This window comes from Peromyscus eremicus, chromosome 5 (assembly GCF_949786415.1).
Source record: "Peromyscus eremicus chromosome 5, PerEre_H2_v1, whole genome shotgun sequence".
NCBI lineage: Eukaryota > Metazoa > Chordata > Mammalia > Rodentia > Cricetidae > Peromyscus > Peromyscus eremicus.
The window spans coordinates 125,523,744-125,550,056 of record NC_081420.1 but is presented as its reverse complement, the minus strand read 5'-3'; the positions used below and the strand labels follow the sequence as shown (position 1 = coordinate 125,550,056).

General features: G+C 48.4%; 2 protein-coding genes, 1 non-coding gene and 1 pseudogene across 3 annotated transcripts; 1 reads left to right on the top strand and 3 right to left on the bottom strand.

Annotated features, from left to right (window-relative positions):
• The first annotated feature begins 99 nt into the window (after positions 1-99).
• Rnaseh2a (ribonuclease H2 subunit A) lies at positions 100-9,297 on the top strand. Its single transcript, XM_059264459.1, has 8 exons — positions 100-228; positions 406-477; positions 606-732; positions 835-922; positions 6,605-6,742; positions 6,847-6,934; positions 8,908-9,031; positions 9,135-9,297. The coding sequence occupies exons 1-8, from the start codon at positions 102-104 to the stop codon at positions 9,277-9,279; spliced, it is 909 nt and encodes a 302-aa protein (XP_059120442.1). The 5' UTR covers positions 100-101; the 3' UTR covers positions 9,280-9,297.
• Positions 9,298-10,285: 988 nt separating this feature from the next.
• Positions 10,286-14,450, bottom strand: Rtbdn (retbindin). Its single transcript, XM_059264472.1, has 5 exons — positions 14,130-14,450; positions 13,028-13,187; positions 12,795-12,905; positions 11,760-11,859; positions 10,286-10,822 (listed from the first exon to the last, which is right to left on the bottom strand). Exons 1-5 carry the CDS (start codon positions 14,296-14,298, stop codon positions 10,640-10,642), a joined length of 723 nt encoding a protein of 240 aa, XP_059120455.1. The 5' UTR covers positions 14,299-14,450; the 3' UTR covers positions 10,286-10,639.
• A 7,129-nt stretch (positions 14,451-21,579) lies between these two features.
• LOC131911991 (ATP synthase F(0) complex subunit C2, mitochondrial-like) lies at positions 21,580-22,023 on the bottom strand (annotated as a pseudogene).
• Positions 22,024-24,765: 2,742 nt separating this feature from the next.
• Positions 24,766-24,916, bottom strand: LOC131912173 (U12 minor spliceosomal RNA). Its single transcript, XR_009379570.1, has one exon. It is a non-coding gene; the product is annotated as a U12 minor spliceosomal RNA (small nuclear RNA).
• Between the last annotated feature and the right edge of the window lie 1,397 nt (positions 24,917-26,313).

Sequence of the window (26,313 nt, the reverse complement as noted above, 5' to 3'; positions counted from 1 at the left end):
TGGTCGGCACCGAGAGCGGCAACTGTACTCGCGGAAAACGCGCGCTGGGACCTGCGCCTGCAGTTTTATTTTCTACAGCTGTTGGCTGTCGCTGAGACGGCATGGATCTCAGCGAGCTGGAGAGGGACAATACGGGCCGCTGTCGCCTGAGCTCACCTGTACCTGCCGTGTGCCTCAAGGACCCGTGCGCCCTGGGCGTGGATGAAGCGGGCCGGGGCCCGGTGCTTGGTGCGCCCCCAGGGGTGTAGGTTGCAGGGGAATGGGAGTGGGGATTAAGCACGGTCTTGGGACCCGGGGGTGATAGCGGGATGTCCTTGGGCCGTGGTGGTGATGGAACAAGGCAGACGGCTTTTAGATGTTCACTGGTTGGAACCCTGCTCTCAGAAATCTGATTTCTCTCCCAAGGCCCCATGGTCTACGCCATCTGTTACTGCCCCCTGTCCCGCCTGTCAGATCTGGAGGCTCTGAAAGTGGCAGGTAAGCCTGGGCTGAATGTCTACACTCGGGGTTCTGGGGTCTGTGCAGGAGAGCAGGTGAGATGGAGGGGGAAGCAGGAACCGAAAGAACCAGCGAGCTGCTCCCCTTTTCTTTAACTTTCTTCGCAGACTCGAAGACCTTGACGGAGAACGAGCGGGAGAGGCTCTTTGCGAAAATGGAGGAGGACGGAGACTTTGTGGGTTGGGCTTTGGACATTCTGTCTCCAAACCTGATCTCTACCAGCATGCTTGGGCGGTGAGGGGCCCCTTCGTGGGCGGGTGGTGGGAAGCAACCAACACAGGTTGGCTGGGTTCTGCATCTGGGATGGTGTTGACTAAGCTCTGTCCCTAACCACAGGGTCAAGTACAACCTCAACTCCCTGTCCCATGATACAGCTGCGGGGCTGATACAGTATGCGCTGGATCAGGGTGTGAAAGTCACCCAGGTGAGCTGTTGGGTCACAACCCTTTGGTCACCTTCTGATTAAAGGGGCTTTAAAAAAATTGAAGCTGGGGATGTAGTTCAGTTGGTAGATTGTTTGCCTAGCGTGCATGAAGTCCTGGGCTTCCATCCCAGCATTGCATAAAGCCAGGGTAGTAGCACTTAGGATGTGGAGGCAAGAGGATCAAGACTTTAAGGCCACTCTTAGCTACAGAGTGAGTTGATGTCAGCCTGGACCACCTGGAACTGTGTTTGTTTGTTTGTTTGTTTGTTTGTTTGTTTTTTAAATAAGGCTGGACGTAGTGGAGGAAGAATTGTCACTCAGGGCATATATGGAGACCCTCCATATGACTCAGGGCATATATGGAGACCCTCCATGGCTTAGTTGGTAAATGCCTGTTGCAAAAGCGTGAGTATGAAGGCCATGGTGCATACCTTTCATCCCAGAACTCAGGAGGCAGAGACAGGCAGATCTCTTGAGTCCCAGGATAGCCATCCAAAGTGAGACCCTGTCTAAAACAAGTGTAAGGACCTTGCTTTGGGTCAGTAGCACCCAGTGTAAAGCCAGGCACAATGACACAAACCTGTCATCCCAATACTGGGATGAGGGAAGATCTTGTGGTCTTGCTGGCTAGCCAATCAAGATCTAGGTTTAGTGAGAGACTGCCTCAAAACAAATAAGTAAATAAATCAATTAAACAAATAAATAAAAAAATATGTACATATACATTCAGGTGGAAGCCAGATGTCACGGTCAGGGCTTTTCCTCAGTTGTTCAAAAGTCACCCTAGAGCCAGGCTACAGTAAACAGCTGGGCAGTGGTGGTGGCGCACACCTTTAGTCCCTGCACTCGGGAGGCAGAGGCAGGTGGATCTCTGTGAGTTCAAGGCTAGCCTGGTCTACAGAGGGAGTGCCAGGACAGCTAGGGCTACATAGAAAAACTCTGTGTGTGGGTGGGTGGGTGGGTGGGGGGAAATCGGGCTAGAGAGTCTAGAGCTTTGGCTGCTCTTCCAGAGGACCTGGGTTGGATTCCCAGCACCCACAGGGTGGCTCAGAACAGTCTAACTCCAGTTCCAGGGCATTCCATGACCTCTTCTGGCCTCCTCAAGCAGTACACCCATACACATAAAAATCTTTTATTTTTATTTTTAGTTTTTTTTTTTATTTTATGTGCATGTGTCAGGACCCCTGGAACTGGAGTCACAGACAGTTGTGAGCTGCCATATGGGTGCTGGGAATTGAACCCAGGTCCTTTGGAAGAGCAGCCAGTGCTCTTAACCACACTGAGCCATCTCTCCAGCCCCAACACATAAAAATTTTTAAAAGAAATTAAAGTACATGTTGGTTATTTAAAAAAAAAAAAAAAGATGAGTTAGGGGCTGTTGGGGTGGCTTAGTAAGGAGGCACTTGTGTGTCCGTCAGTCTTTCCTGAGTTTGGTCCTTCCACAGGGTAGGAGGAGAACTGGTTCCAAAGTGATTCTGTGACCTCCATGCACTGGTAGTTCATACCCTCCAACATAATGTCAAACAATTAATTTTAAGGGATGGAGAGATGACTCAGTGGTTAAGGGCATTGATTGTTCTTCCAGAGGACCTGAGTTCAATTCCCAGCACCCACATGGTGGCTCACAACCATCTGTAATGGGATCAGATTCCTTATTCTGGTGTATATATAAAATATATGAATAAATAAATCTTTTTTGTTGTTGTTGGTTTTTTTTGGTTTTTCGGGACAGGGTTTCTCTGTAGTTTTGGTGCCTTTCCTGGATCTCGCTTGTAGATCAGGCAGGCCAGAACTCACAGAGATTCACCTGTCTATGCCTCCCGAGTGCTGGGATTAAAGGTGTGCGCCACCACCGCCTGGCTATAAATCTTTAAAAAAAATTAATTTTAAAATATTTATTCATATATGGGTGTTTTGCCTACATGCATGTCTGTGCATTACATGAGTGCATGGTGCCCACAGAGGCCAGAAGAAGGTGTGGGATCCCCTGGAGCAGGAAACAGTTGTGAGCCACTATATGGGTGCTAGGAACTAAACCTAGGTCATCTGGAAGAGTGCTCTTAACTTCTGAGCCATTTCTCTAGCCCTATTAAAATAAAAAATAATAAAATAATATTTTTTTAAAATCAGTGGAATATGTCCTGGCTTTGTAGCTCATACCTTTAATCCCAGGAGGTTTTTGTTTGTTTTTTTTTTTTTTTTTTTTTTTTTTAAAGATTTATTTATTTATTATGTATACAGCATGTATGACCAGAAGAGGGAGCCAGATCTCATTAGGTGGCTGTGAGCCACCATGTGGTTGCTGGGAATTGAACTCAGGACCTCTGGAAGAGCAGTCAGTGCTCTTAACCTCTGAGCCATCTCTCCAGCCCTGTTTGTTTGTTTTTGAGAAAGGGTCTGACTATATATTTCTGGCTGGCCTTGAGCTTGCAGAGATCCACCTCCCTCTGCCTCCCTAGTGCTGGGACTAAAGGTATGTGCCACCACCCCGACTGTTTACTGTAGCCTGGCTATAGGGTGACTTTTGAAGAACAACTGAGGAAAAAGCCCTGACTATGACCTCTAGCTTCCACTTGAATGTACACGCACCCATCACCTGGCACACTGATGCACATACATACATTAATGCACATACATATACCAATGCACAAGCATACACCAATGCATATGCTTACACCAATATACATGCTTACACCAATGCACATATATACACCAATGCACATACATACACCAATGCACATGCTTACATTAATGCACATGCTTACATAAGATGGATGGTACTGTAAGGGTCAGCAGTAGAGGATATGCCTAGCAGGCTCAAGGACCTGAGTTACTCTCCAGCGTCAAGGTGACTCAGCAGATAACACGTGGCAATCTGAGTTCAATCCACATGATGGAGAACTTTCTTCTTCAGTGTCCTCTGACTTCCACAGCCTGGCATGTGTGTGTACACACACACATACTACAAAAAGTGAATAAGATTTCCTTCAGGGAAAGTTTAGTTGGCAAATTCTGTATTCGAACCAGATTTTATTTTGATTATTCCTGCCCTAAGTGTATGCCCCACGTCCCTCTCCTGCACCTCCAGTGGTCCAGAGTGGTCCCGCAGTCCCGCCCTATGTCATGGCGCACCCCACACCAGGGTCCCATCCATTTCTCACTGGTCTCTCCTTTAGCTGACCCTCTTTCCTCTGCTTTCCACAAAGCAGACAGTCCCAGTAAAATGTAATTTTTTTTTTAATTTAATGAACTTAAAAAGTTATTTTATGTGTATGGCTGTTTTGCATGCATGTATGTATGTATGAATATCACATGCATGGATGGTGCCCATAGAGATCAGAAGGCATCAGAACTCCTGCAATTGGAGTTACAGATAGTTTTGAGCCACTATGTGGGTTTTGGAACTGAACTCAGGTCCTCTGAGAGCAGCAAGTGCTCTTACCTGCTGAGCCCTCTCTCCAGCCCCTGTTTGTTTTTGAGGGGAATCACATACCACAGCCTGTCCAGCAACCTCACATGCAGCTATCCCTTGAACTCCTGATATCTGCCTCTGTCTTCCAAGTGCTGGGATGACAGGCCTCTGCCACCAAAGCTAGGAATGTGGTCCTGGGGCTGGAACATAGGCTTAGAGTATGCTAGGCAAACACTACCTACTGAGCCATATCCCCAGCTCAGATGCGAGGATTCTAGTGTAGGGGTTCGCTGCCTTGTCCTCAGCCCCTAGTATGACAGTGAGCACCAAGTGCTCAGCCTGTAGCATGATCAGAGAAAGCACAGCTTGTTGAGGCCAGTGGTTCTCAACCTGTGGGTCACAACACTCTGAGGGGTCATATCAGGTATCCTGCATATCAAATACTTACATTATGATTCATAACAGTAGCAAAGTTACAGTTACAAAGTAGCAGCAAAATAATTTTATAGTTAGGGTCACCACAGCATAAGGAACCGTAATAAAGGAAGGTTGAGGCCAATGTTTTGGCCAGTGCTGTGGGTGAACCGGAGAGAACTGTTTGCGTATTAAGAGGCAGGCAGTCTACCAGGGAGCTGTACTTAATTAACCCTGATAGAATAATTTTTTTAAAAATTGTGGGTCTGGAGAGATGGCTCAACAGTTAAGAGCACTTGCTTCTCTTATAGAAGATCTGTGTTCAATTCTCAGCACCCAGTTGACAGGTGGCTCAAAACTGTAACTCTGGTTCCAAGGAATCTAACACCCTCTTCTGGCCTCTGCAGGCACCAAGCATGCAAATGATACACAGACACACATGTAGACAAAATACCTATACATATATAATAAAAATATTTTAAATATATATTATGCAACATAGGTGTGGTGATATTGTGCTCCCCAATATATTATGCATCCTAATAAACTTATTTGGGGTCAGAGAACAGAATAGCCACAATATTAAACATAGTGGTTAGGCAGTGATAGCACATGCCTTTAATCCTAGCATTCCAGAGGCAGAGATACGCCTGGATCTCTGTGAGTTCAAAGCCACACTGGAAACAGCTAGGCATGGTAACAAGAGCCTTTAATCCCAGGAAGTGATGACAGGAAGCAGAAAAGGTGCATAAGGCGTGAGGATGAGAAACTAGAGCCTGATTAAGTTTTCAGGCTTTTGAGCAACAAAAATTCAGCTGAGAGACATCCAGTCTGAGGAAACAGGATCAGCTGAGGAATTGGCAAGTGAAGAAGCTGTGGCTTGTTCTGCTTCTCTGATCTTCCAGCGTTCACCCCAATACCCAGCCTAGATTTGTTTTTATTAACAAGACCTTCTAACAATTCGTGCTACACATAGGGAAGCACCTGCCTTTAATCTGAGGCAGGCAGATCTCTGAGTTTGAAGCTAGGCTATCCTGCATAATGAGGTGCAGACTAGCAGGGCTACAAAGTGAGACCCTGTCTCAAAAACAAATAACCCCAAACATTTGTTTGTGGTGTGTGCGTGAGTGCAGACACATGCATGGCATGGCATGCATGGGGAGTCAGGGTAGTTGCAGAGTCAGCTTTCTCTTGTTACCATGTAGGGACTGAGGCTCTGAGATCAGAATGGAGTGCAAGCACCTTGCCTGCTAAGCCGTTTCCTTGGCCCCCTGCATTTTTTTTTTTAAGATTTATTTATTTATTATATATACAGTGTTCTGCCTGCATGTGTGCCTGCAGGCCAGAAGAGGGCACCAGATCTCATTACAGATGGTTGTGAGCCACCATGTGGTTGCTGGGAATTGAACTCAGAATCTTTGGAAGAGCAGCCAGTGAGCCATCTCTCCAGCCCCGGCCCCCTGCATTTTATAGTAAGTAAGAAATCTGGGGCCTGGAGAGATGGCTCAGCAGTTAATGAGAACTGTTTGCTCCTCCAGAGGATCCAGCCTCAGTTTCCAGCACTGAATGGGGGCTTACAACTGTCTATGACTCCAGTTCCAGGGGATCAGACCTCTTCTGGCCTCTTTCAGGCACCAGGCACACACATGGTTCACAGACATATATGCAGACAAAATACTCATACACATAAGATTAATCAATATTGGGCTGGTAGCTTAGTGGTAGTGTTTGTGTAGTGTGTGTGAGACCCTGGGTTCAGTCCTTAGTAGAGTAGGAGACTACATGTTTCATAGTTCTTTATCCTGCTGTTTGTTAAATGGCTACATTTCTTCCCCATGTTTCTATCACCATGGCAGGTATTTGTGGACACTGTGGGCATGCCAGAGACGTACCAAGCTCGACTGCAGCAACGCTTTCCAGGGGTGGAGGTAACAGTCAAGGCCAAAGCAGACTCCCTGTTCCCCGTGGTCAGTGCTGCCAGCATCTTCGCCAAGGTTAGCGTGCTGCTGTCCAGGGCCCATTCCCAGCATCTCCCTTGTGTAGGGACAGGCAAGAGTCTCCTGAGGAAGGAGACACTAACCTACTGTCTTGCCTGCAGGTGGCTAGAGACCAGGCTGTAAAGAGCTGGCAGTTTGTGGAGCGTGTACAGGATCTGGACTCTGATTATGGCTCAGGCTATCCCAATGGTGAGCTGAGGGTGTTCTTGTCATTAAGGCCTTGCACTTGCTAGGCAAACTCTCTACCACTGAGCTAAATCCCCAACCCGTCATTGAGGTTTAAAAAGTCTTTTATAACACTCTGGAGGCAGAGGCATGAGGCTCTCTGTGAGTTTGAGGCCATCCTGGTCTACGTAGCAAGCTCCACAATAGCTAGGGCTATTTGGAGACCCTGTCTCAAAAGACAAAACAAAATTCTATTTTATATATATGGGTGTTTTGCCAGCATGTATGTCTGAGCACCGTGTGCATGTCTGGTGCCTGCAAAACACATGGTACACATATGTAAAATAAAAGGAGATATTTTCAAAAAACAAAATGAGGTCTAGAGAGATGGATCAGTGGCTAAGAGCACATGCTGCTCTTGCAGAGGACCAGAGTTCAGTTCCCAGCACCCACATAAAGCAGCTCACAACTGCCTGTAACTCCAGCTCCAGTGGAGCCAACGGCCTCCAGGGACACCTGCACTCATACACACAGAGACACACATATGCATACATTTTAAAATAAATATTTAAAAACGAGAAGAAAAAAAAATTAAAACAAGGCAATGGGGCTGGAGAGGTGGCTCAGAGGTTAAGAGCACTGACTGCTCTTCCAGAGGACCTGAGTTCAATTCTCAGCTACCACATGGTGGTTCACAACCATCTGTAATGAGATCTGGTGCCCTCTTCTGGCCTGCAGTCATACATGCTGTATATATAATAAATAAATAAATAAATAAATAAGTAAGTAAGTAAGTAAGTAAATAAATAAATAAATAAATAACCATCCATAATGAGATCTGGTGCCCTCTTCTGGCCTGCAGTCATACATGCTGTATACATAATAAATAAATAAATAAATAAATAAATAAATAAATAAATAAATAAGTAAGTAAGTAAGTAAGTAAATAAATAAATAACCATCCATAATGAGATCTGGTGCCCTCTTCTGGCCTGCAGTCATACATGCTGTATACATAATAAATAAATAAATAGATAGATAGATAGATAGATAGATAGATAGATAGATAGATAAATAGATAAATAGATAGATAAATAAATCTTAAAAAAAAAACAAAAATGAGGCAGTGGTGGTGGCGCACGCCTTTAATCCCAGCACTCAGGAGGCAGAGCCAGGCGGATCTCTGTGATTTCAAGGCCAGCCTGGGCTACAGAGAGAGTTCCAGGAAAAGCGCAAAGCTACACAGAGAAACCCTGTCTCGAAAAACCAAAAAAAAAAAAAAAAAAAAAAAAAAAGAGAGAGAAAAAACAAACGAAAGGCGTGTGGGCCACAGATTCATTTCATACTCTTTCCGTATTGAGACTTAAGTCTCCTTCATTGTAGAAAGGAATGTACGCACATACTTGCTCCCCAAACACACGTGGCCAGACTTGGGCTGATGTGAGGATTCAGCAACTTGAGGCTGGTTACACATCTCAGTGGTAGAATATGTGCCCGTCATGCACAAGACCCTGAGTTCCATCCCACCACAAAATTAAAAAAGGAAAAGAAAGGGTTAAGCTGGCATGATAGTTCTTCCTTATCATCGAAGCAGGAGTGGGAGGATCACAAGTTTGGGGCTAACCTGGACATTTGCCCCAAACAAAAAAATCAATTTGATGACTGTTATCCTTGTGGTTTAGGGAGTTGTCTAAGAAATACTTCCAAAACAGCACTAGTGAGACACAGAATGGGGCTTGGGGGACAGACCACACCTGCCTGTGCCAAGGACCTGGGACAGAAAGGCACTTAAGACACAGGGATGTCTTGGTGCTCAAAAAGCCAAAGACATATACTCTTAACCCCAGCACTCTGGAGGCAGAGGCAGGTGGATGGCCAGCCTGGTCTACATAGTGAAACTGTCTCAACAACAACAAAGTGAAGAAGCTGAGGATGAAGGTGGCATGTGGCTGTCGCCTACCACTCAGGTGCTGTCATCATTACTTCTCTCCCTCTAGACCCCAAGACGAAAGCCTGGCTGAGGAAACACGTGGACCCCGTGTTTGGCTTCCCCCAGTTTGTTCGGTTCAGCTGGAGCACAGCCCAGGCCATCTTGGAAAAGGAAGCCGAAGGTGTCACGTGGTTCGTGTCCCGAGCCTGTTGAGGAGGAAGAGGAGAGGGAGGGAGGCCATGGTGTGTCACCCAGTCCCATGGCAAGTGGCCAGTGTCGTTCCTTCCCCCACAGGGAGGACTCAGCAGCTGAGGAGGATCCTGAACGACCTGGAACGATCACCTCCTACTTCCTCAGCCAGGGCCCTCAGACCTGCCGCCCACAGGTCCCCCACAGATACTTCCAGGAGCGAGGCCTGGAGGCAGCCAACAGCCTCTAGAAAGCAAATGTGTGAACCTGCCACCTCTTACTCAGGAATTAAAGCTGTTCAGGAGAAGTCGATGGTGTGCTCTGTGGCCAAGGTCTGATAGGAGTGTCCCTATAGCAGCCACTAATTCATCTCAAACAGTAGGCCTCTCTAGATTGGTGCAGTCTGCTCATTTTTTTTAAAATGTCTCTGTGTAGCCCTAGTTTTCTGGAAGTCACCATGTAGACCAGACTATCCTTGAACTCACAGAGATCCACCTGCTTCTGCCTCTGGAGTGCTGGGATTAAAGGTGTGCCCTAACATGCTTGGTCCCATTTTAAAGTTTTTGTCTTGTTTTTCAAGACAAGATTTCTCTGTGTAGCCCAGGCTGCCCTGGAACTCAATTTGTAGACCAGGCTGCCTCAAACTCAGCGGTCTGCCTCTTGTCTCCTGAGTGATGGAATTAAAGGTGTTGCTAGGTAGTGGTGGTACATGCCTTTAATCCCAGCACTCGAGTGGATCTCTGAGTTACAGACCAATCTGGTCTACAGAGCGAGCTCCAGGACCCCCAGGGATACACAGAGAGACCCTATCGAGGGAAAAAAATATGTATGAGTTTTGCGTTTTTGTGTCTCTGCACCGCATGCAATGCTCAATGAAGCCAGAAGAGGGCACCAGATCACCTGCAACTGGAGTTAGATGGTTTGAGCCACCTTGTGGGTATTGGGAATCGGGTCCTCTGCAGGAGCATCAGCATGTTAACCGCAGAGCCATCTCTTTTCCGTTATCTTTTGTGCTGTTGTGGTGGCGCACGCCTTTAATCCCAGCATTTGGGAGTCAGGTAGGTGGATCTCTGCGTTCGAGGCCAGCCGGGTCTACATAGTTCCTGGTCAGTCAAGGCTACATAAAGGGACGCCGATTCAAAGCCAAAAATTATTTCATTACATTTATTATTTGTTTGTTTATTTATTTGGAGGAAAGGGACACGAGTGCCACCGCAAATGTGGAGGCCAGAGGACAACTTGCAGGAGCTGGTTCTTTTACTGTGTGAGTTCTGGGGATAGATGGAGATCATCAGAGTTGGCCTGCTGTGCCATTTTACTGGTCTCTGTCTCCTTCCCTTCCTCTCTCCTTCCTCTCCCCCTCTGAGATGACTACTTTTTGGCAGTTCTTCCCAACTACTTCCCCAGGCAGCAGCCACATCGTATAGCATGGTCTAGGCGGTCACTTTATTCTGGGGAAGAGAGCGGACTAAGCGAGAGTTGGGCCATTTCTAGGATAACGGGTAGAGAGGCCTGTCTAAGCAACCCCAGGGCATGGTTTGGGAGGGAGAGAGAGAGAGGGAGGGGTGTGTTTCTGGGTGGCTCCTGGCCCAAGGAAGGGACACAAACATCTACTCAGGGCTGTCGCCGCTGCCGCTGCCGCTGCCTGCAGCCTTCGAGATCCAGGCGCGAGAGCGGCGGGCGCGTGGAGAGGAGGAGATGGAGACGTTCAGACAGTGACGTGAGCCAGGAGCTGCCACCGGCAGTACGTGGCCCAGAACCGTGCGACACAGGTCTTCCGCGTTGGCGAAGGTCTAGGAGAAAGGGTGGGGTCAGGGTTCGAGAAGGTGGAGCCTGAGTCGCTGGGGGCGGGTCTTCTGTTCTGGGGCGTGGCCTGGGCAATGGGAGGGTCTGGGCGTTCCTTTGAGGGACTGGTGGTCTGGGGCCAGAGCCAGGGGCTGGGCGACAGGTGTCCTGGGCCTGCTGAGAACCCAAGCAAAGACAGTAACTTGGAAGGAGACTCTGGAATCAGTGGGCTCTTGGGACACTATCCACACACCCCACACCGAGGCTGGGACTGTGGAAGAGTGGAGCCTGAGCCTAGGGGTTAGGTAAATTGAGATGGGCTAAGATAAGGCTAAGCGCCCGGCTAGAGAGATGGTTCAGCCGGCAAGAGCATTGGCTGCTCTTACAGTGGACCCAGGTTAGATTCCTGGCACCCATGTACTAGTTCACAACCGTAATTCCAATTATAAGGGACTCCATACCCTGTACTGACCTCAAGGTACATAGGTGGTGCACATACAGGCAGGCAAAACACTCATTCAAGGAATAAAAATAAATCTTTAAAGAATAAAGATTAGCCGGGTGGTGGTGGTGGTGGTGGTGGTGGTGGTGGTGGTGGTGGTGCATGCCTTTAATCCCAGCACTCAGGAGGCAGAGCCAGGAGGATCTCTGTGAGTTCGAGGCCAGCCTGGTCTACAGAGCGAGATCCAGGAAAGGTGCAAAGCTACACAGAGAAACCCTGTCTCTTGAAAAAAACAAAAAGAATAAAGATTAGCCGAATGTGGTAACCTACATCTTTAAAGGCATTAGCACTGGAGAGACAGAGGCAGGCAGATCTCTAAGAGTTCAAGGTCAGCCTGGTCATGTAGAAAATCCTTATCTCAAAAAAGTAACTAGTTGAAATTAAAAGACATCAGGAACCTGGGTGTTGGGAGCATGTAGTAGCCCTGACCCTCTGTCCCTCACCTGCCCGTAGGTCCGGCAGCTGGCTTCTTCACAGTCTCTCTTCCCAGAGGGCTGCGGCCAGGTCCGGCCACAGGTAAGATCTGCTTCGCAGGTGGTGAACCTGGGTTTGTGAAAGGGAAGATGGGTTAGGGCTTTGAAGCCAGCTGGCTTCTAAAGACGACTGTCCTGCTCTCAGATGAAGACCTCATCCTTCAGGCCCCATTCCTTCAAAAACCCAACCCAACCTTTGCAGGGCTCCCTTCCCAGATTTATTTATGTATTTAGAGGCAGGATCTGAAGCTAGTCTAGAAGCTGTTTTGTGTCTGAGGATGACCTTGAACTCTTGACCCTCTTTCCTAAGTACTGGTACCACAGGCCAACAACACCACCACAGTGGTGTTGAAGAAGTCCACTCCTTTCTTCTTTAAAACTTTATTTTAATTAATTAATTTATTTTGGTTTCTTGAGGCAGGATTTCTCTGTGTAGCTCTGGCTGTCCTGGAACTAGCTCTGTAGACCAGGCTGGCCTCTAACTCACAGAGGTCCTCCTGCCTCTGCCTCCCCAACGCTGAGATTAAAGGTGTGTACCACCACCACCACCACCACCACCACCACCACCACCACCACCACCACCAGGCTTAAAATTATTTTTAAGTTACGTGTGTCCATCTTGTATGTGCAAAGTGCCAGGGGAGTTATAAAGAGGACATTAGACCCCCTGGAGCTGGAATTACAAGCAACTGTGAGCCTGACATGGATGCTGGGAACCGAACTCGGGTCCTCTGGAAAAGTAGTTAGCACTCTTAACCACTGAGCCCAGACAACCTATTTGTGACCAGCTCCTTGCGTTCCCACCTCTTTTAGCTCCTCTAAGAGTCGAAAGCTTGAACCTTTTGAAACGTCCTGTTCCACCAGAGCCATGTCTTCACGCTGTCTTGTCTTAACTAGTAGGCCACCCTCTTCTCATAGACCCACCCTGGCTCGGTAGGGGCGAACTAAGGCCCTGGTCCCGGTCCGCGGTACTGTAGGGCACGCCCCTGTCCCCGCCTCCCTTACCAAATCCGGCAGAGCTCCAGGCAGAGAGGCTGCACTCGGTGTACCCCCAGCAGCAGCGAGTGGAAGCGATTGCGGAGGGCACGTTGAAGGTGTCCCAGGAAGAATTCACATCTGGACGTGGGAGACACAGGGCAGGCGGGGCACAGTTCTCACGGGGAGTTACGAGTGTGACTGACCCAAGGCAAGCGCTAATAGGGCAGAGAACGGGTCAGGCTAGAGGGCGCAGTACTCACTCCGGGCTCGGCGTACCGCAGCTTTCTAGAAGGATCCCTGGGTTTGATGGCTCTGGTCCGTCTATATCTGAGGTACAACAAGGTTCTGGCAGGGGTGATGTCTGTGAACCAGGATCTTGGATCCTCAGGGAAGGCCGTGGAACTGAGGACGGAGGGTACCCTGACAAAAGGGATTTTATCAGCCATCCCAAAGAGAAAAACCTTAGAGATTTCTCTTGAGCTGAATGAAATGCATGGATCTGTAATCCCAGACACTTGAAGGCTAAAGCAGGGGGAATCTCAAATTTAAGACCAGACTAGGCAACTTAGAGGGATCCTGGCTGAAAATTAAACCAAAAAATAGGGCTTAGTGAAATAGCACTTGCCTAGCATATGGAAGGCACCTGGTTCAATTCCCATTACTGGAGACATTTTTCTGTGAAATGCAACTTTAAGTAGTAATAACCGAGCATCACCCATAATAATCAGGTTATATCTGTCTGTATTTCTAAGGGGTGGCACAGTGTTTATATGCTTAATTTCTACAACACTTGTATGTTAGGTCTGTGATTTCTCCTGTTTATTTTTATTTACTGGGGACTGGATCTAGGGCACTACCCATGTTAGGCACACATTCTGTGAGCTATATCTTCAGCACTATTTATTTTTAGAATTATGTTTAATTAACTTGTGTGTGTGACTGACTGCTCGTGTGCCACAGTGTGTGTGCAAGTGTGGTTCTCTCCCTTCAGTATGTGGGTTCCAGGGACCTGACTCAGGTTGCTGACTGAGTCCTCTCATCAGTCCTAATTATTTATTTTGAGACAGAGTTTCATGTAGTTCAGCCTGGCCTCCAACTCCCTATGTAGCTGAGGCTGGCCTTGAAATCCTAATCCCCCTACATCCACGTATGTTCGGGATTACAGGTGGGCCTGTAATCCTAACTCTACCCAGGTCAACTGACTTGCTCAAGGTCACAGAGCACCAAGGTGTGGATTTGGGACCGAGCAGAGAGCACTCAGAGAACAGCACTCTTCACCACTCTCATTGCTACACTAAGCCCCTCTTACAAGGAGGATGTGAGTGGGGTTTCTGGGTGTTAGGACCTAGATAGGAAGCTCACCTGCTAGGTGCAGCTGGCTTGTGCCCACATTGGCTGCCAGCCCAGCGTGTCCCCAGAGTCTAGCTTGCAGGGGGTGGCTCCCTCCACAGGCCACCAAGAAGATCCATGCCAGGATCAGTCGCAGGGCCCAGTCCAGGCTGCTGGGTTGAAAGTGGCCTTTGTGGGCCATGTCCACCTGAGACAAGAACCAGCTGATATGGAGGGATGAGGCATGACTATCCTTTTGGAGGCTCAGGTTGGCACTGGTGGGTGCACACCAGAAATCAATGCCAGGCAGCACAGAGCATGGGCAATGCTGGAGGAGGCCAGGGCTCTCCGAACTCTGGGGGGAGTCTCACCCAAGAGCCCCTCCCAGCAGACACATCCCTCCTATTCCTTCAGGCCCAAACACCGCCCCCAGCTTAAACCACACATGCCAACAATCTCTCGCCCTGTTTGCCCTCTGCTACTAACTTCCTTCAGAGTAACAGAACTACCTCAGCTCTTCCAGACCCTTTTCCAACCAGGACTTCCTCTCTCTCTTCAGCCCCGCCCCGCTTCTTGCTCACTCCTTTCACGGTCACCTTCTCTCGGTTCACAATCAGCTTAGGAGCTTCCACCCAGGGCTGGACCTTTAGCACCAAGCTGCACAGCGGCAGGGCTGGGGTTCTGCGACTAGGTACTACAAGCTTCTAGGCAGAGGAAGGCAAAGGTATGGGAGACAAGATTCCCGCCTCCCTTCTCCCTGTCACTCACCTGTTAGCAGGCTGGAGTATAGAAGCTGCGGAGACACCTCAGAACCACAGAACAAGGCTAGCAAATAGCGGCAACTTAAGGGGTGTGGTTTGGTTCGGGGGCGGGGCTTCCCGAAGCCCCGCCCCCACAGCCACAAAACAGGTGCTCTTGGGACTGGTGCATTTATATCCATAAGCTTGCTTTATGCTAAACTTGAGATCTAAGATCTGTCTGGCTGGCTGGCTGGCTCTCCCTCTCTCTCTCTGTGCGGTGTGTTCTATGATGGGTGGGTAATCCTACATCTGTGTCTCTTTTCTGGTTTGTGTGACAGGATGTCTCTTGGGTAGGTGGTTTCAGGTGTTTATTGGTGCATGCAACTGTGCCTTTCTCCAGTTATTGTAAATCTGTGTCCTTTAGCATTCTGTCCATTAATTCAATATTTATTATTATTATTATTATTATTATTATTATTATTATTTGATTTTTCAAGGCAAGGTTCTGTGTAGCTTTGGCTGTCCTGAAACTTCCTCTGTAGACCTTGAATTCACAGAGATCCACCTGCCTCTGTCTCCCAAGCGCTGGGATTAAAGGCGGGCACTACCACCACCTGGCCAAAGACATATACTAAACACACACTCTGAGGCGGCAGAGGCAGGGGGATCTCTGTGTTCAAGGTCAGCTTGGTCTACAGAGTGAGTTCTAGGACAGCCACGGCAGAATCTCTGCCTCAAAAACAAACAAATAAACAAAGCAGCTCTGTACTGTCTCCTGGGGGGTGCACTTATACAAGATACAACAATCTCAGTCTTCACAGAATTGACTCAACTCGGGATGGATAGTCAGGTGGGGGGGGACAGCGCTGGAGAAGGGAGAGCATGCACAACTTTCAAGCACCTGTATATGAGCTGTGTTGGAAGGAATATGTATCCATGTATTAGGTGGGAATTGTGCACCATTGAGCATCCCTGCATTTTGGAATTGTGTGTTTTGGGTGTTTGTATTTTTTTGAGTGTGCTTGCATTGATAAATGTCTGTGTGTTTGTGTTTCCTAAATATATGTTTGTATGATTGCAGAGTGTGAGGTTTTTTCAAAGATATCTTTTTTTTTTTAAAGATTTATTTATTTTATGTGTGAGTGCTCTATCTGCATGTATGTCTTTATGCCAGAAGAGGGCATCAGACCCCATGATAGATGGTTGTGAGTCACCATGTGGTTGATGAGAATTGAACTCAAGACCTCTGAAAGAGCAGCCAGTGCTCTTAGCTGCTGAGCCATCTCTCCAGCCTGAGTGTGTGTTTTTTATATATAGGTGTGTTTATATACATTGTGTGTGTGTGTGTGTGTGTGTGTGTGTGTGTATTTGCTGGATATTTGCAAATATCTATATATGTTGTGGGTGATTTACTTTGCTGATTATGTTTGTAGTTCTCTCTTTTATATTTTACTATTTTAAATTAGGTGTGTGTGTCTGTCTGTCTGTCCATACAGGTCTGTGGATATGAGTGCGGTTGCCCTGTGAGGTCAGAGTCCTCTGATCAGATCCCCTGGGGTTGGAGTTACAGGCAATTGTGAGCTGCTTGACGTGGGTGCTGGGAACTGAACTTGGGCTCTCTGCATGGTGGTATGTTCTCTTAACCACTGAGCAATCTCCCCGACCCCTTATGTGTGTTTTTGGAGAATGTGGGTCTTTATTTGAGGAGTATGTACACAGCATGCGTGAATACTTGTTTGTATCTTTGAGGAGTATGAATGTGTAAGGATATGCAGTGTTTGTGAATGTATTTGTAGAATACGTGTGTGCACAAAAGTGTATGTGCAGAGCACTGTTTCTGCTTGTACTCATATTTCATATGCATGTTTTTAGAACATATGCATGCATCCTCATAGAATATGTATACTACCATCAGAAATGTGTCTCCCTCCTATCTCAGGGTAAGACAGGCATTTTTAAGACTTACTTTAATTAATTTTAGTATGCATTGGGTTGGTATGTGTGCACTTTACTGTAGGTGCCTGGGGAGGTCAGATGCCTCTGGTCACCTAGAGCTGAGGGTACAAGCTATGATAAACTACTCAATGTAAGTGCTGGAAGCCAAATTCTGGTCCTCTGCAAGAGCATCAATTACTCTTTTTTTAATTTAAATTATTTTATGCATATAGGTGTTTTGGCTGCATGTGTCTGTGCATCTTGTTTGTTCCTGGTACCCACGAAGGCCAAAAGAAGCTATCACATTCCCTGGAATTGGAGTTATGAATAGTTGTAAGCCAGCACATGGGTAGGTGCTAGGAATTAAACCCAGGTCCTCTGGAAGAGCAGCCAGTGTGCTCTTAATGGGTAAGACATCTCTCCAGCTTGTTGTGGAGCTTAGTCTCTCTGGCCCCAAGGCAGGGATGTATTTTTGGTGCTTTTTAATTGCTGAACTCCCATATTACCAAATACTATTTTGCACTTGCACACAGAGCATGCTCAGTAAATGTTGAGTAAGGAAATTAATGAATTAATGCTTCTCCCCAGGAAGGATATCCCTATGTAGCTCAGGCTAGACTTGAACTCCAGCTTCTCTATCTTTCTGTGGGCAACAGTGACATCAAAGAGGCCCCAGGAGCTAAGTCTTACAGGATACAGCCCTTGTCTGGGCTAGCTCAAGGTGGTTGTGGGTCATATCTATCGTGTTTGTGGGTTTTGCCTCCCTCAAGACTCTGTGCAACACAGGGCCTCATCACCTTCAGGGTGTTCATATTTCAGCACCGTGGACAGGAGCAGGGGCCAGCACCAGGGACAGCTTTCCTAGTTGGGAACAAGGAAAAATACAAGCCGCGGACAGAGACAAATACAAGCAATAGACTCATTGAGATGCCTCGCTGGCCATAGGGACACAAAGGCGCAACATTAACCAGGCAACGGTTCAGACTCGAGGGTCAACCACCAAGAACACACTCGGACCCAGACCTCGTTGTCGCCTCCGTTGTCTGGCAGAGGTCACTTTAGTCTGGAGACCCTGCCCTCCAAGACCTCAGCTACAGGCTGCCACCCTAGGAAGGCTCTTCCCGCTCTGTCTAGGCTCACAGGATGTCCTCTCCAACGCTGGGAAGTATGGTCTAGTTTGGCCTCAGCTGAGTGAACTGGGGCGGAGTTAAGAATCGCTCTATCTGCCCCCTCCCCAGCTACCAGCTAATCGCTCTTATAAATATATCCTGACCTGGCCTGACTCCTTAATCCTGACCATGAGGCAAAGACTCTGGAGGGGCTACAGGACTTACTTAAGGGGCTCTGTCTTGTGGCAGGCAAATGAAGGCGGTCTGAGTGTATGTACACGTTTTTCTGAGGGGAAACTCCCATAAGGACCAGCCTCTTGCTTGAACACATGACTCTGGAAGAATGCATCTGTGGAGATCTGAGGGTGCCCTGGGGTGGAGGCAATTTCCCACAGAGAAGAGAATATGCCTTCGAGTGGTCCCATTGGGGGGGGGGGATTTTCTCTCCAGGATCCCCAAAGATGTCACCAGTGGGGTCTTTGAAGAAATGCCTCTTCAGGAAGGGGGAAATTGAGATGAAGGGTCACCTCTCAGACACTATTTCTATTAGGAGTGATTTTCAGGGTGAAGGGATAGCTCTTCATGGCAGATCACACCCTTGTGGGAATGTGTCTCCTGTGGGGGCCCGCTAGTCGCACCGGGAATTCGTCTGTTGAGAACAGCTCCCTTGGGGATCTTTCTTGGGTCGGCGGGTCTGTGGAAGAGAATGTCTTGATAGGGTCCCTCTCCAGCATGCCTCCCTTAGGGACATCTGCAGGCTCCACCCACCCAACCCTGCTCGCCCCCCAGCGCGGGCAGCGGTGGCCGAAACCGGGCTCCGGCTCCCAGACGCAGTGACGGCGCCGGGCTCGCCCCGCTTCGCTCCGCCCCCCGCCCCCCCCCCCCTCGCCGGCCGCCGCCGCGGTCCCCGAGGCTTCTCTCTTCTTCCCTCCTCCCTCCTCCCTCCTCCTGCTGCCGCCGCCTCCCTCCTCCCTCCCCCGGACCAAAGTCGCCGCCGCCATGGACGATTCGGGCCTGATCCGCCGCCGGAGGCTGCAGGTACGCCGCAGCCCGGGCTCCAAGGAGGGGATGGGGTCGGTGCCCTGGGGCGGGGCCGAGCAGGAGGCAGGAGAACTTGCGCCAGGGTCGGCCGTGGCGTCCCTTCCTCCTGCCGGAGGATGCTCTGGGCCAGGAGTGCAGTGGCCGCGCGTCCTGGCAGCAAGGACCCCGCCCCTCAGGCGTCGCCCCGGTATCCCGGAGGCTGCTGGAGGGGCTGCATCCTAGCGCGCCCCCTCGAGGACGGCCTGGGCGGCGTCTAGCCCCACCGCAGTCGGAGGCAGCGGGGCCCAGGTCCTTGCCAAGGCGCTTGGACAGTCCGGGGGTGAAGGTGCGGCGAGTAAAGTTATTGCCCCAGGGTTCGAGCCCCTCGGGGCTACCAGCGCCTCAGCAGCTGTAAACATGTTCGTTCGCCAGCCTCGCCCCTCACCACCCAGAGCCCTTCCGAGGCTTGCTACCCTGAGTCCTCCATTCACCTGTCTGGCCGCTAGGGCTCTTCCTAGTGCCCTAATTGGACAGGCACCTAGACAGCCTCCCCACTTTCCATTTCACCCCCTCCACTACAATACTCCCACCACACACACATACACACACCCGCCCGCGATCCCTAAGTCCAGCCCAGCTTGTGGGTGGGCGGGAGCGATTTTTAGCTCCTTGCAGTCTTCGAAGATGTTGGTCGCCAGGCTGCGCAGGCGCAGGAGGCGTGAGTCCACTGCACAGAGTGGGATACTGAGGGCTGTTGGAGTGAGGGAAGGCTGGAACAAATCCAGTCCTCAGGAGTTCCCACCCCCAAGGTAGGTAGGGATTTTGAGGCTGAGAGTGTCCTCTGAGATTTGGGTCTTGCCCTTCTGAGTTCATAAACTAACCTCACAGGGGAAATGATCAATGCTTCACGCCTAGGGCTACCTAGAAGCTGGTCCTTCTGAGCCTCCTTGGAGGTCAGCCCCTGCTTGTACTACAGAATTTAGATTAAATCAGTTATGATCTCAATCTCTTGTCCAATTGTAGGCTCCCTTAATGCACCATTTCCGAGATCAAGACCACGGAGAAATGACCAGTAGGGCAGGGGGGAAAATGATATTCAGACAGTAAGAAGGACATCCCAGGAGGCTGGCTGCTCCTGATTGGAAAGCTAATTTGCTTTCAAACAGGGTGTCAGAGCCTAGGCTCCTCGACGCCTTCCTCGCGTTCCCTCCTGCTCCCAGGGTAGATCAGGAGTGTGAGTCTTGAGTACGGGAGGGAGTTGCTGCAAAGCCAGAGTAAGTACTACAGTGGCTAAGCCGGTCCAAGCCACCCGCTCCTCGCTGAAGGATGGAAGTGGGCGGGGCCTGAACGGGGTGTGTCCCGGTCCTTCAAACAGGCGCCGAATCCCATTGGCTCAACGCCACGCGGGACTCTGTCTCTGACGCAAGACTCCGCCCCCAACCTCTATATTACCGCTCACCCACTCAGCTCAGGACATGCTATAGGCAGGGAATCTCTGCTCTCCAGAAGGCAGCCACCTCTCCCTTCTGAGCTAGCCGCTTTAATGCCTGGGTCCACTCACGCGCATCAGTTCCACCGCTAAGCAAATGTCCCACTATCCCCCAGCGCCAGAGTCGCCTGTGTGCAGTTAGGATCTTAAATAGGAAGAGCTGGTTGTTGGACTGTCCTGCCACAGCACCCTGCCGGGAGAAGCAGAATTGCTCTTCAGCTTGGATAGGGGGGTGGGAGGTGGCTTTTGACTTATATGACTCCAAGGATCTAAATTTCTCTTCTTTCTTTCTTTATTTTTTATTTTTTATTTTTTTAATGTGTTGACATAGCGTCTCACAGTGTGGCCCTGTCTGTCCTGGAACGAGACCAGGCTGATCTCAAAATCACAAAGATTCCCCTGCCTCTGCCTTCCGAATACAAGGAAGATGTAAATTTCTATGACTCTGGTTTGTCCCTTTTCTCCACTCTGGAATGTTTATGGTGAGCCTGAAGATGAGATCAATTCTGAGGACTTCTTTCAGTGGTATTTAAGGATTCTTTTCCTTTCCTTCCTTCCTTCCTTCCTTCCTTCCTTCCTTCCTTCCTTCCTTCCTTTCTTTCTTGTTTGTTTTTCAATACAGGGTTTCTCTGTGTAGTTTTGGTGCCTGTCCTGGATCTTGCTCTGTAGACCAGGCTGGCCTCGAACGCACAGAAATCCGCCTGGCTCTGCCTCCCAAGTGTTGGGATTAAAGCCGTGTGCCACCACCGCCTAGCTATTTAAGGATTCTTTAAGGCTTATCATGCCTGTTACAAACGTCTGGAGACCTTGGCCCCATGCCTGAAAAATCCAGGTCTTAGTTTTGATAGGTCCATTAAGGCTGCTTAGCTTGGTAAGCTAAAACCAATTCACCTCAAACCTGTCATTATAAAAGGGAAAATCTGGTGTGGATTTCTGGTCACTGTGGCTCCCCAGGGCAGGCTGCCCTTTGACCCTGCCCTGTCTGAATGCCCTTTGCACATGGAAGTGGTAGGATCCTCTGAGACATTTTCTGCTGTGTGGCATGTCTATTAATAACTCTTCTTTTTTTCTTATTAATACGGTATTTATTTGTCTTCTCTCGGTCAAATCCTGAGCCAAGCATTTTCCCCAGACTTCCTGGGGAGGTACAGGAAAAGGAACATACAGGGCAGACGGGACATGAAAGCTATGGGAGGTGGAAGTGGAGACAGCTGCTTCACATGGCGAAGTGGATGAGAAAGGCCACCATTAGGCAGAAGAGCCCCATGGCCTCTGAGAGGGCAAAGCCCAGAATCGCATAGGAGAAGAGCTGTTGCTTCAGAGAAGGGTTCCTGGCATAACCAATGATAAGGCTGCCCAAAAGAGTCCCAATCCCAGAGCCAGCCACCCCGACTGTAGCAGCCCCAACCCCAATGAACTTGGTGGCTGTGTCGCTGTCCCTAGATATGACGCTGGTTTGGAAGCTGCGACTAGGGATAAGTGAGGTCAGAGGTCGAGGGACTGCCAAGCTGCTGGGGCCCTCATCTGTCCACATCTGTGGTCGGTTCAACTGCACTGCAGAGAGCGGACGACTCAGCAGCTGAGAGGCTCCTGATCAGGAAGCAGGTAGAGATGAACTTGGAGCAGGCATACATTTTCAGGGGGAGGGGCCAAGGCAGGAGAGCTGCTCCCAGGGTAGAGGGGACAGAGAGGGTTAATAACTCTTCTTATGACTTACTACTTTAACATTTTTTAGTTTTACTTAAAAATTTTTATTCCTATTTTTTAAATTCATGTGTAAGGATGTTTTGCCTGACTGTGTGTCTGTGAACTACCAGTAGCCAGGAATCATGGAGGCCAGAAGAGGGCATTAAATCCTCTATAACTGAAATTTCAGACAGCTGTGAGCTGCCGCCATGTGGGTACTGGGAATCGAATCTGGGTCCTCTGCAAGAGCAAGTGCTCTAAACTGCTGATCTGTCTCTGCAGTTTGTATTTATTCACTTATTTATGTGTGTGTGTGTGTGTGTGTGTGTGTGTGTGTGTGTGAAAGTATATATGTGTATGTTTGTGAGCATGTGCCACAACTTTTAGGAGGAGATTCTTTCCTTTTACTGTGTGGGTCCTGCGGCTGGAACTTAGGTGACTAGGCTTGTTAGAAAATGCCCATAACAGCTGAGCATCTCTTCTGCCCTGGACTTACTACTTGCTGAGCATACGCCAAGTGCCAGGTACCACAGTAAAACAGTAAAACCTGCATCACCTCACAGACTTCTCTAGGAGACAGGGGTACTTGGGAAGGTCATTTGCCAAGGTCACAAAAGGCAAATCTGGGATTTTTTTTTTTTCTTCAAGACAGGGTTTCTCTGTGTAACAGCTCTGGCTGTCCTGGATCTCGCTCTGTAGACCAGGCTGGCCTCGAACTCACAGAGATCCGCCTGGCTCTGCCTCCTGAGCACTGGGATCAAAGGCGTGCACCGCCGCCGCCACCACCACCACCACCCCGGCAAATTTGGGATTTTAAAGCTAGGATTTTTATCTCTGAGAGACCATAGAAAGGATTAGGATTTATTTGTTTTTGTTGTTTTTGCACATGTATGTATGTGGAGTGCATGCACATGTACATGTGTTGTATGTGTGTGAACACACATGGGTGTTCACATGTGTGTTTAGGCTGGAGGTTGATTCCTGCTCTCTTCCTCCACTGGTCTCTTTAGTTACTGACCCCAAAGCTTGATAACATGGGCTAGCCTAGCAAGTCAGTTTGCCCCGGAGATCCCTTATCTCCACCCCGACCCCATCACTGGGATTGATGGAGACCCCTCATGCCCATCTAGCATTTGGGTACATTTTGGGGAGTAGAATTCTGGTTCTTTTTTTTTTTTTTTTTTTTCAAAGATTTTGTTTATTTTTATTTATTGAGATAGGGTGTCTCTATGTAGACCAGGCTGGCCTTGAATTCACAGAGATCTGCCTGTCTATACTTCCAGAGTGATGAGATTAAAATTGCACACCAGCATGCCCTGCAAGAAGTATTTTATTTTTAAAGAACTGTTTTAGTCACGCATATGTGTGTGGGTATTTGCACATGAATACCAGCGCCCACAGAGGTCGGAGGTATGAGATCCCTCTGGAGCTTGGGTCACAGGCAATTGTGAGCCACCTGTAGTGGGTGCTGGGAATTGAACTCAGGTCCTCAGGAAGAGCCGTATGTGCTCTTAACCACTGAGCATCTCTCCGGCCATGGAATTCTGGGTCTTAAACTCGTCATTAAGGTCCTTATCCACTGGGAAGTCTCACCAGCATCTTAACGTGCTTTTTTTCTCCTTCAAGTGAGTTCCAGGAAAGGCGCAAAGCTACACAGAGAAACCCTGTCTCGAAAAACCAAAAAAAAAAAAAAAAAAAAAAAAAAAAAAAAAAAGACCCGTTGAAGCAAGGCATGCTACCTCACCTGAGAAGTGGGGACAGTTCAGTGACAACGTAGGCTACGGGAGACCTTGTTTCAGAACAAATCTTTTGAAACCTTTTTTTTTTTTTTTTTAAAGATTTATTTATTTATTATGTATACAGCATATGTGACTGCATGCCAGAAGAGGGCACCAGATCTCATTACAGATGGTTGTGAGCCACCACGTGGTTGCTGGGAAATGAACTCAGGACCTCTGGAAGAGCAGTCAGTGCTCTTAACCTCTGAGCCATCTCTCCAGCCCCATCTTTTGAAACCTTTACCCAAATCTTTCCACCTGCATTACTACTCAGCCTGTGAAACGACACTGGGGGCAAGATGGTGGTTACTAATCCCATTGCGCTCATCTGAAAAGGGTTGAGACAATGTAACAACGTCTACCTTCTTTTCTTTTTTGTTTGGTTTGGTTTTGGTTTTGGTTTTTCCAAGACAGGGTGTTGTATTTGTTTTCTTTTCTTTTGTTTTTGTTTTTCGAGACAGGGTTTCTCTGTGTAGCTTTGCGCCTTTTCCTGGATCTCACTCTATAGACCAGGCTGGCCTCGAACTCACAGAGATCCGCCTGGCTCTGCCTCCCGAGTGCTGGGATTAAAGGCGTGTGCCACAGGGTGTTGTATTTTAAAAATGGCGCAGTGGCGGCCTTGGCGGGTGGAGCCAAGGGGCTCCTCGGATAGCGCTCACATGAAAAGTTTTATTATTAAGGGGAGAAGGGAAGAGAGGGAAAGAGAGAGAGAAAGAGGCAGGGGGAGGGGGGCACGGAGATGCGCCTGCCCTCCTGACAAGAGGAGAGAGAAGGGAGGGGGTTTCTCTCTTTTTTTGGGGGGTGGGTGGAATAAACACGATTTATTTGGAAGACAGCCCCTGACCACACAGGACAGTCTCAAGACAACTGTGCAGACAGCTTGTCAACTTTCTGACTTTCTTTATAGGGGGTCGGGCAGACTACTGCACCCAGGCATCCCGCAAAGTAAGGGGATTGCCTTAGGGGGTAACCTTTACCGGCTCAAAATTTCTTCTCACATTAGCAGTGAGGACTCCAGTGTCACCTCGAATCGTTATTTTCCTTACTCATAAGTTTAAGGCATGAGAGATTTTCTCTCTTTTTTTTTTTAAAGATTTATTTATTTATTATGTATACAGTGTTCTGTCTGCATATACACCTGCAGGCCAGAAGAGGGCACCAGATCTCATTACAGATGGTTGTGAGCCACCATGTGGTTGCTGGGAATTGAACTCAGGACCTCTGGAAGGACAGCCAGTGCTCTTAACCGCTGAGCCATCTACCCAGCCTGAGAGGTTTTCTCTTAAAGAGGGCTTTACATAAGATGTTGTTGTCAGGACTCTGGGTGGGTCCCCAAGGGGCAGATCTGAATGCTAACACAGGGTTTCTCTGCATACCCCTGACTGTCCTAGCACTCTCTCTGTAGACTAGGCTAGCCTCTGCTTCCCAAGTGCTGGGATAAAAGGTGTGCGCCAACACCACCTTGCCCTCCTTTTCATTTTTTTTTTAAAGATTTATTTATTTATTTTTTTATAATAAATCTTTTCAAAAAAATTTTTTTTTGTATTTTATGTATGAGTGCTCTGCATGTATACCTACATGCCAGAAGAGGGCATCAGATCCTATTATAGATGATTGTGAGCCATCATGTTGTACGTGGACTTTTCATGTCCCACCAGTTGGCTCCCACATAACCACACACAGAGACCTAATATTAATTATAAATGCTTGGCCAGTAGCTTAGGCTTGTTACTAACTAGCTCTTACAACTTAAATTAACCCATATTTCTTATCTAAGTTCTACCATGTGGCTCATAGCTTGTTACCTCATTTTCTACACATCCTTCTTGCTCTGTGTCTGGCTCCCCACTCCTGAGACTCCACCCTTCTTCTTCCCAGCATCCTCCTAGTCTGGCTCTCCCACCCAATCACTTCCTGCCCAGCTATAGGCCAGTCAGCTCTTTAATTAACCAATGAGAGTAATATATATTTGCAGTGTACAAAGACTGTGCCACCATGCCTTTATATATATATATATATATATAATATATGAAATATATTCAATTAAAGAACTTTTGGCTCCTCTCAAAGTCCCATTTACCATGCTACCCCAACTCTGTGAGCAGGCCTTGAGTGGGCAGAGCTGTTGGGATGTAAGAAGTCATTCATTTCTTTATTCATGCTTGAGACACTTAAGCTGCCTCTTATCTCCAGGTCTTCATCCTTGCAGTCTCCTATACGCTCTCTCTACAGGTCCTTCATGCCTGCTCCTTCCCTCCTTCCTTTTACAATTTCAGTGTGTGTGTGTGTGTGTGTGTGTGTGTGTGTGTGTGTGTGTGTGTGCTTGGTGGGTGCCTGTCATGAACATGTGGTACATGTGGAGGTAAGAGGACAACTTCTGTAAGTCATTCTCTCCTTCTACCATGTAGGTCCCCGGGACCAAACTCATGTTCTCAGACTCAGTAGCTCGACCCACTGACT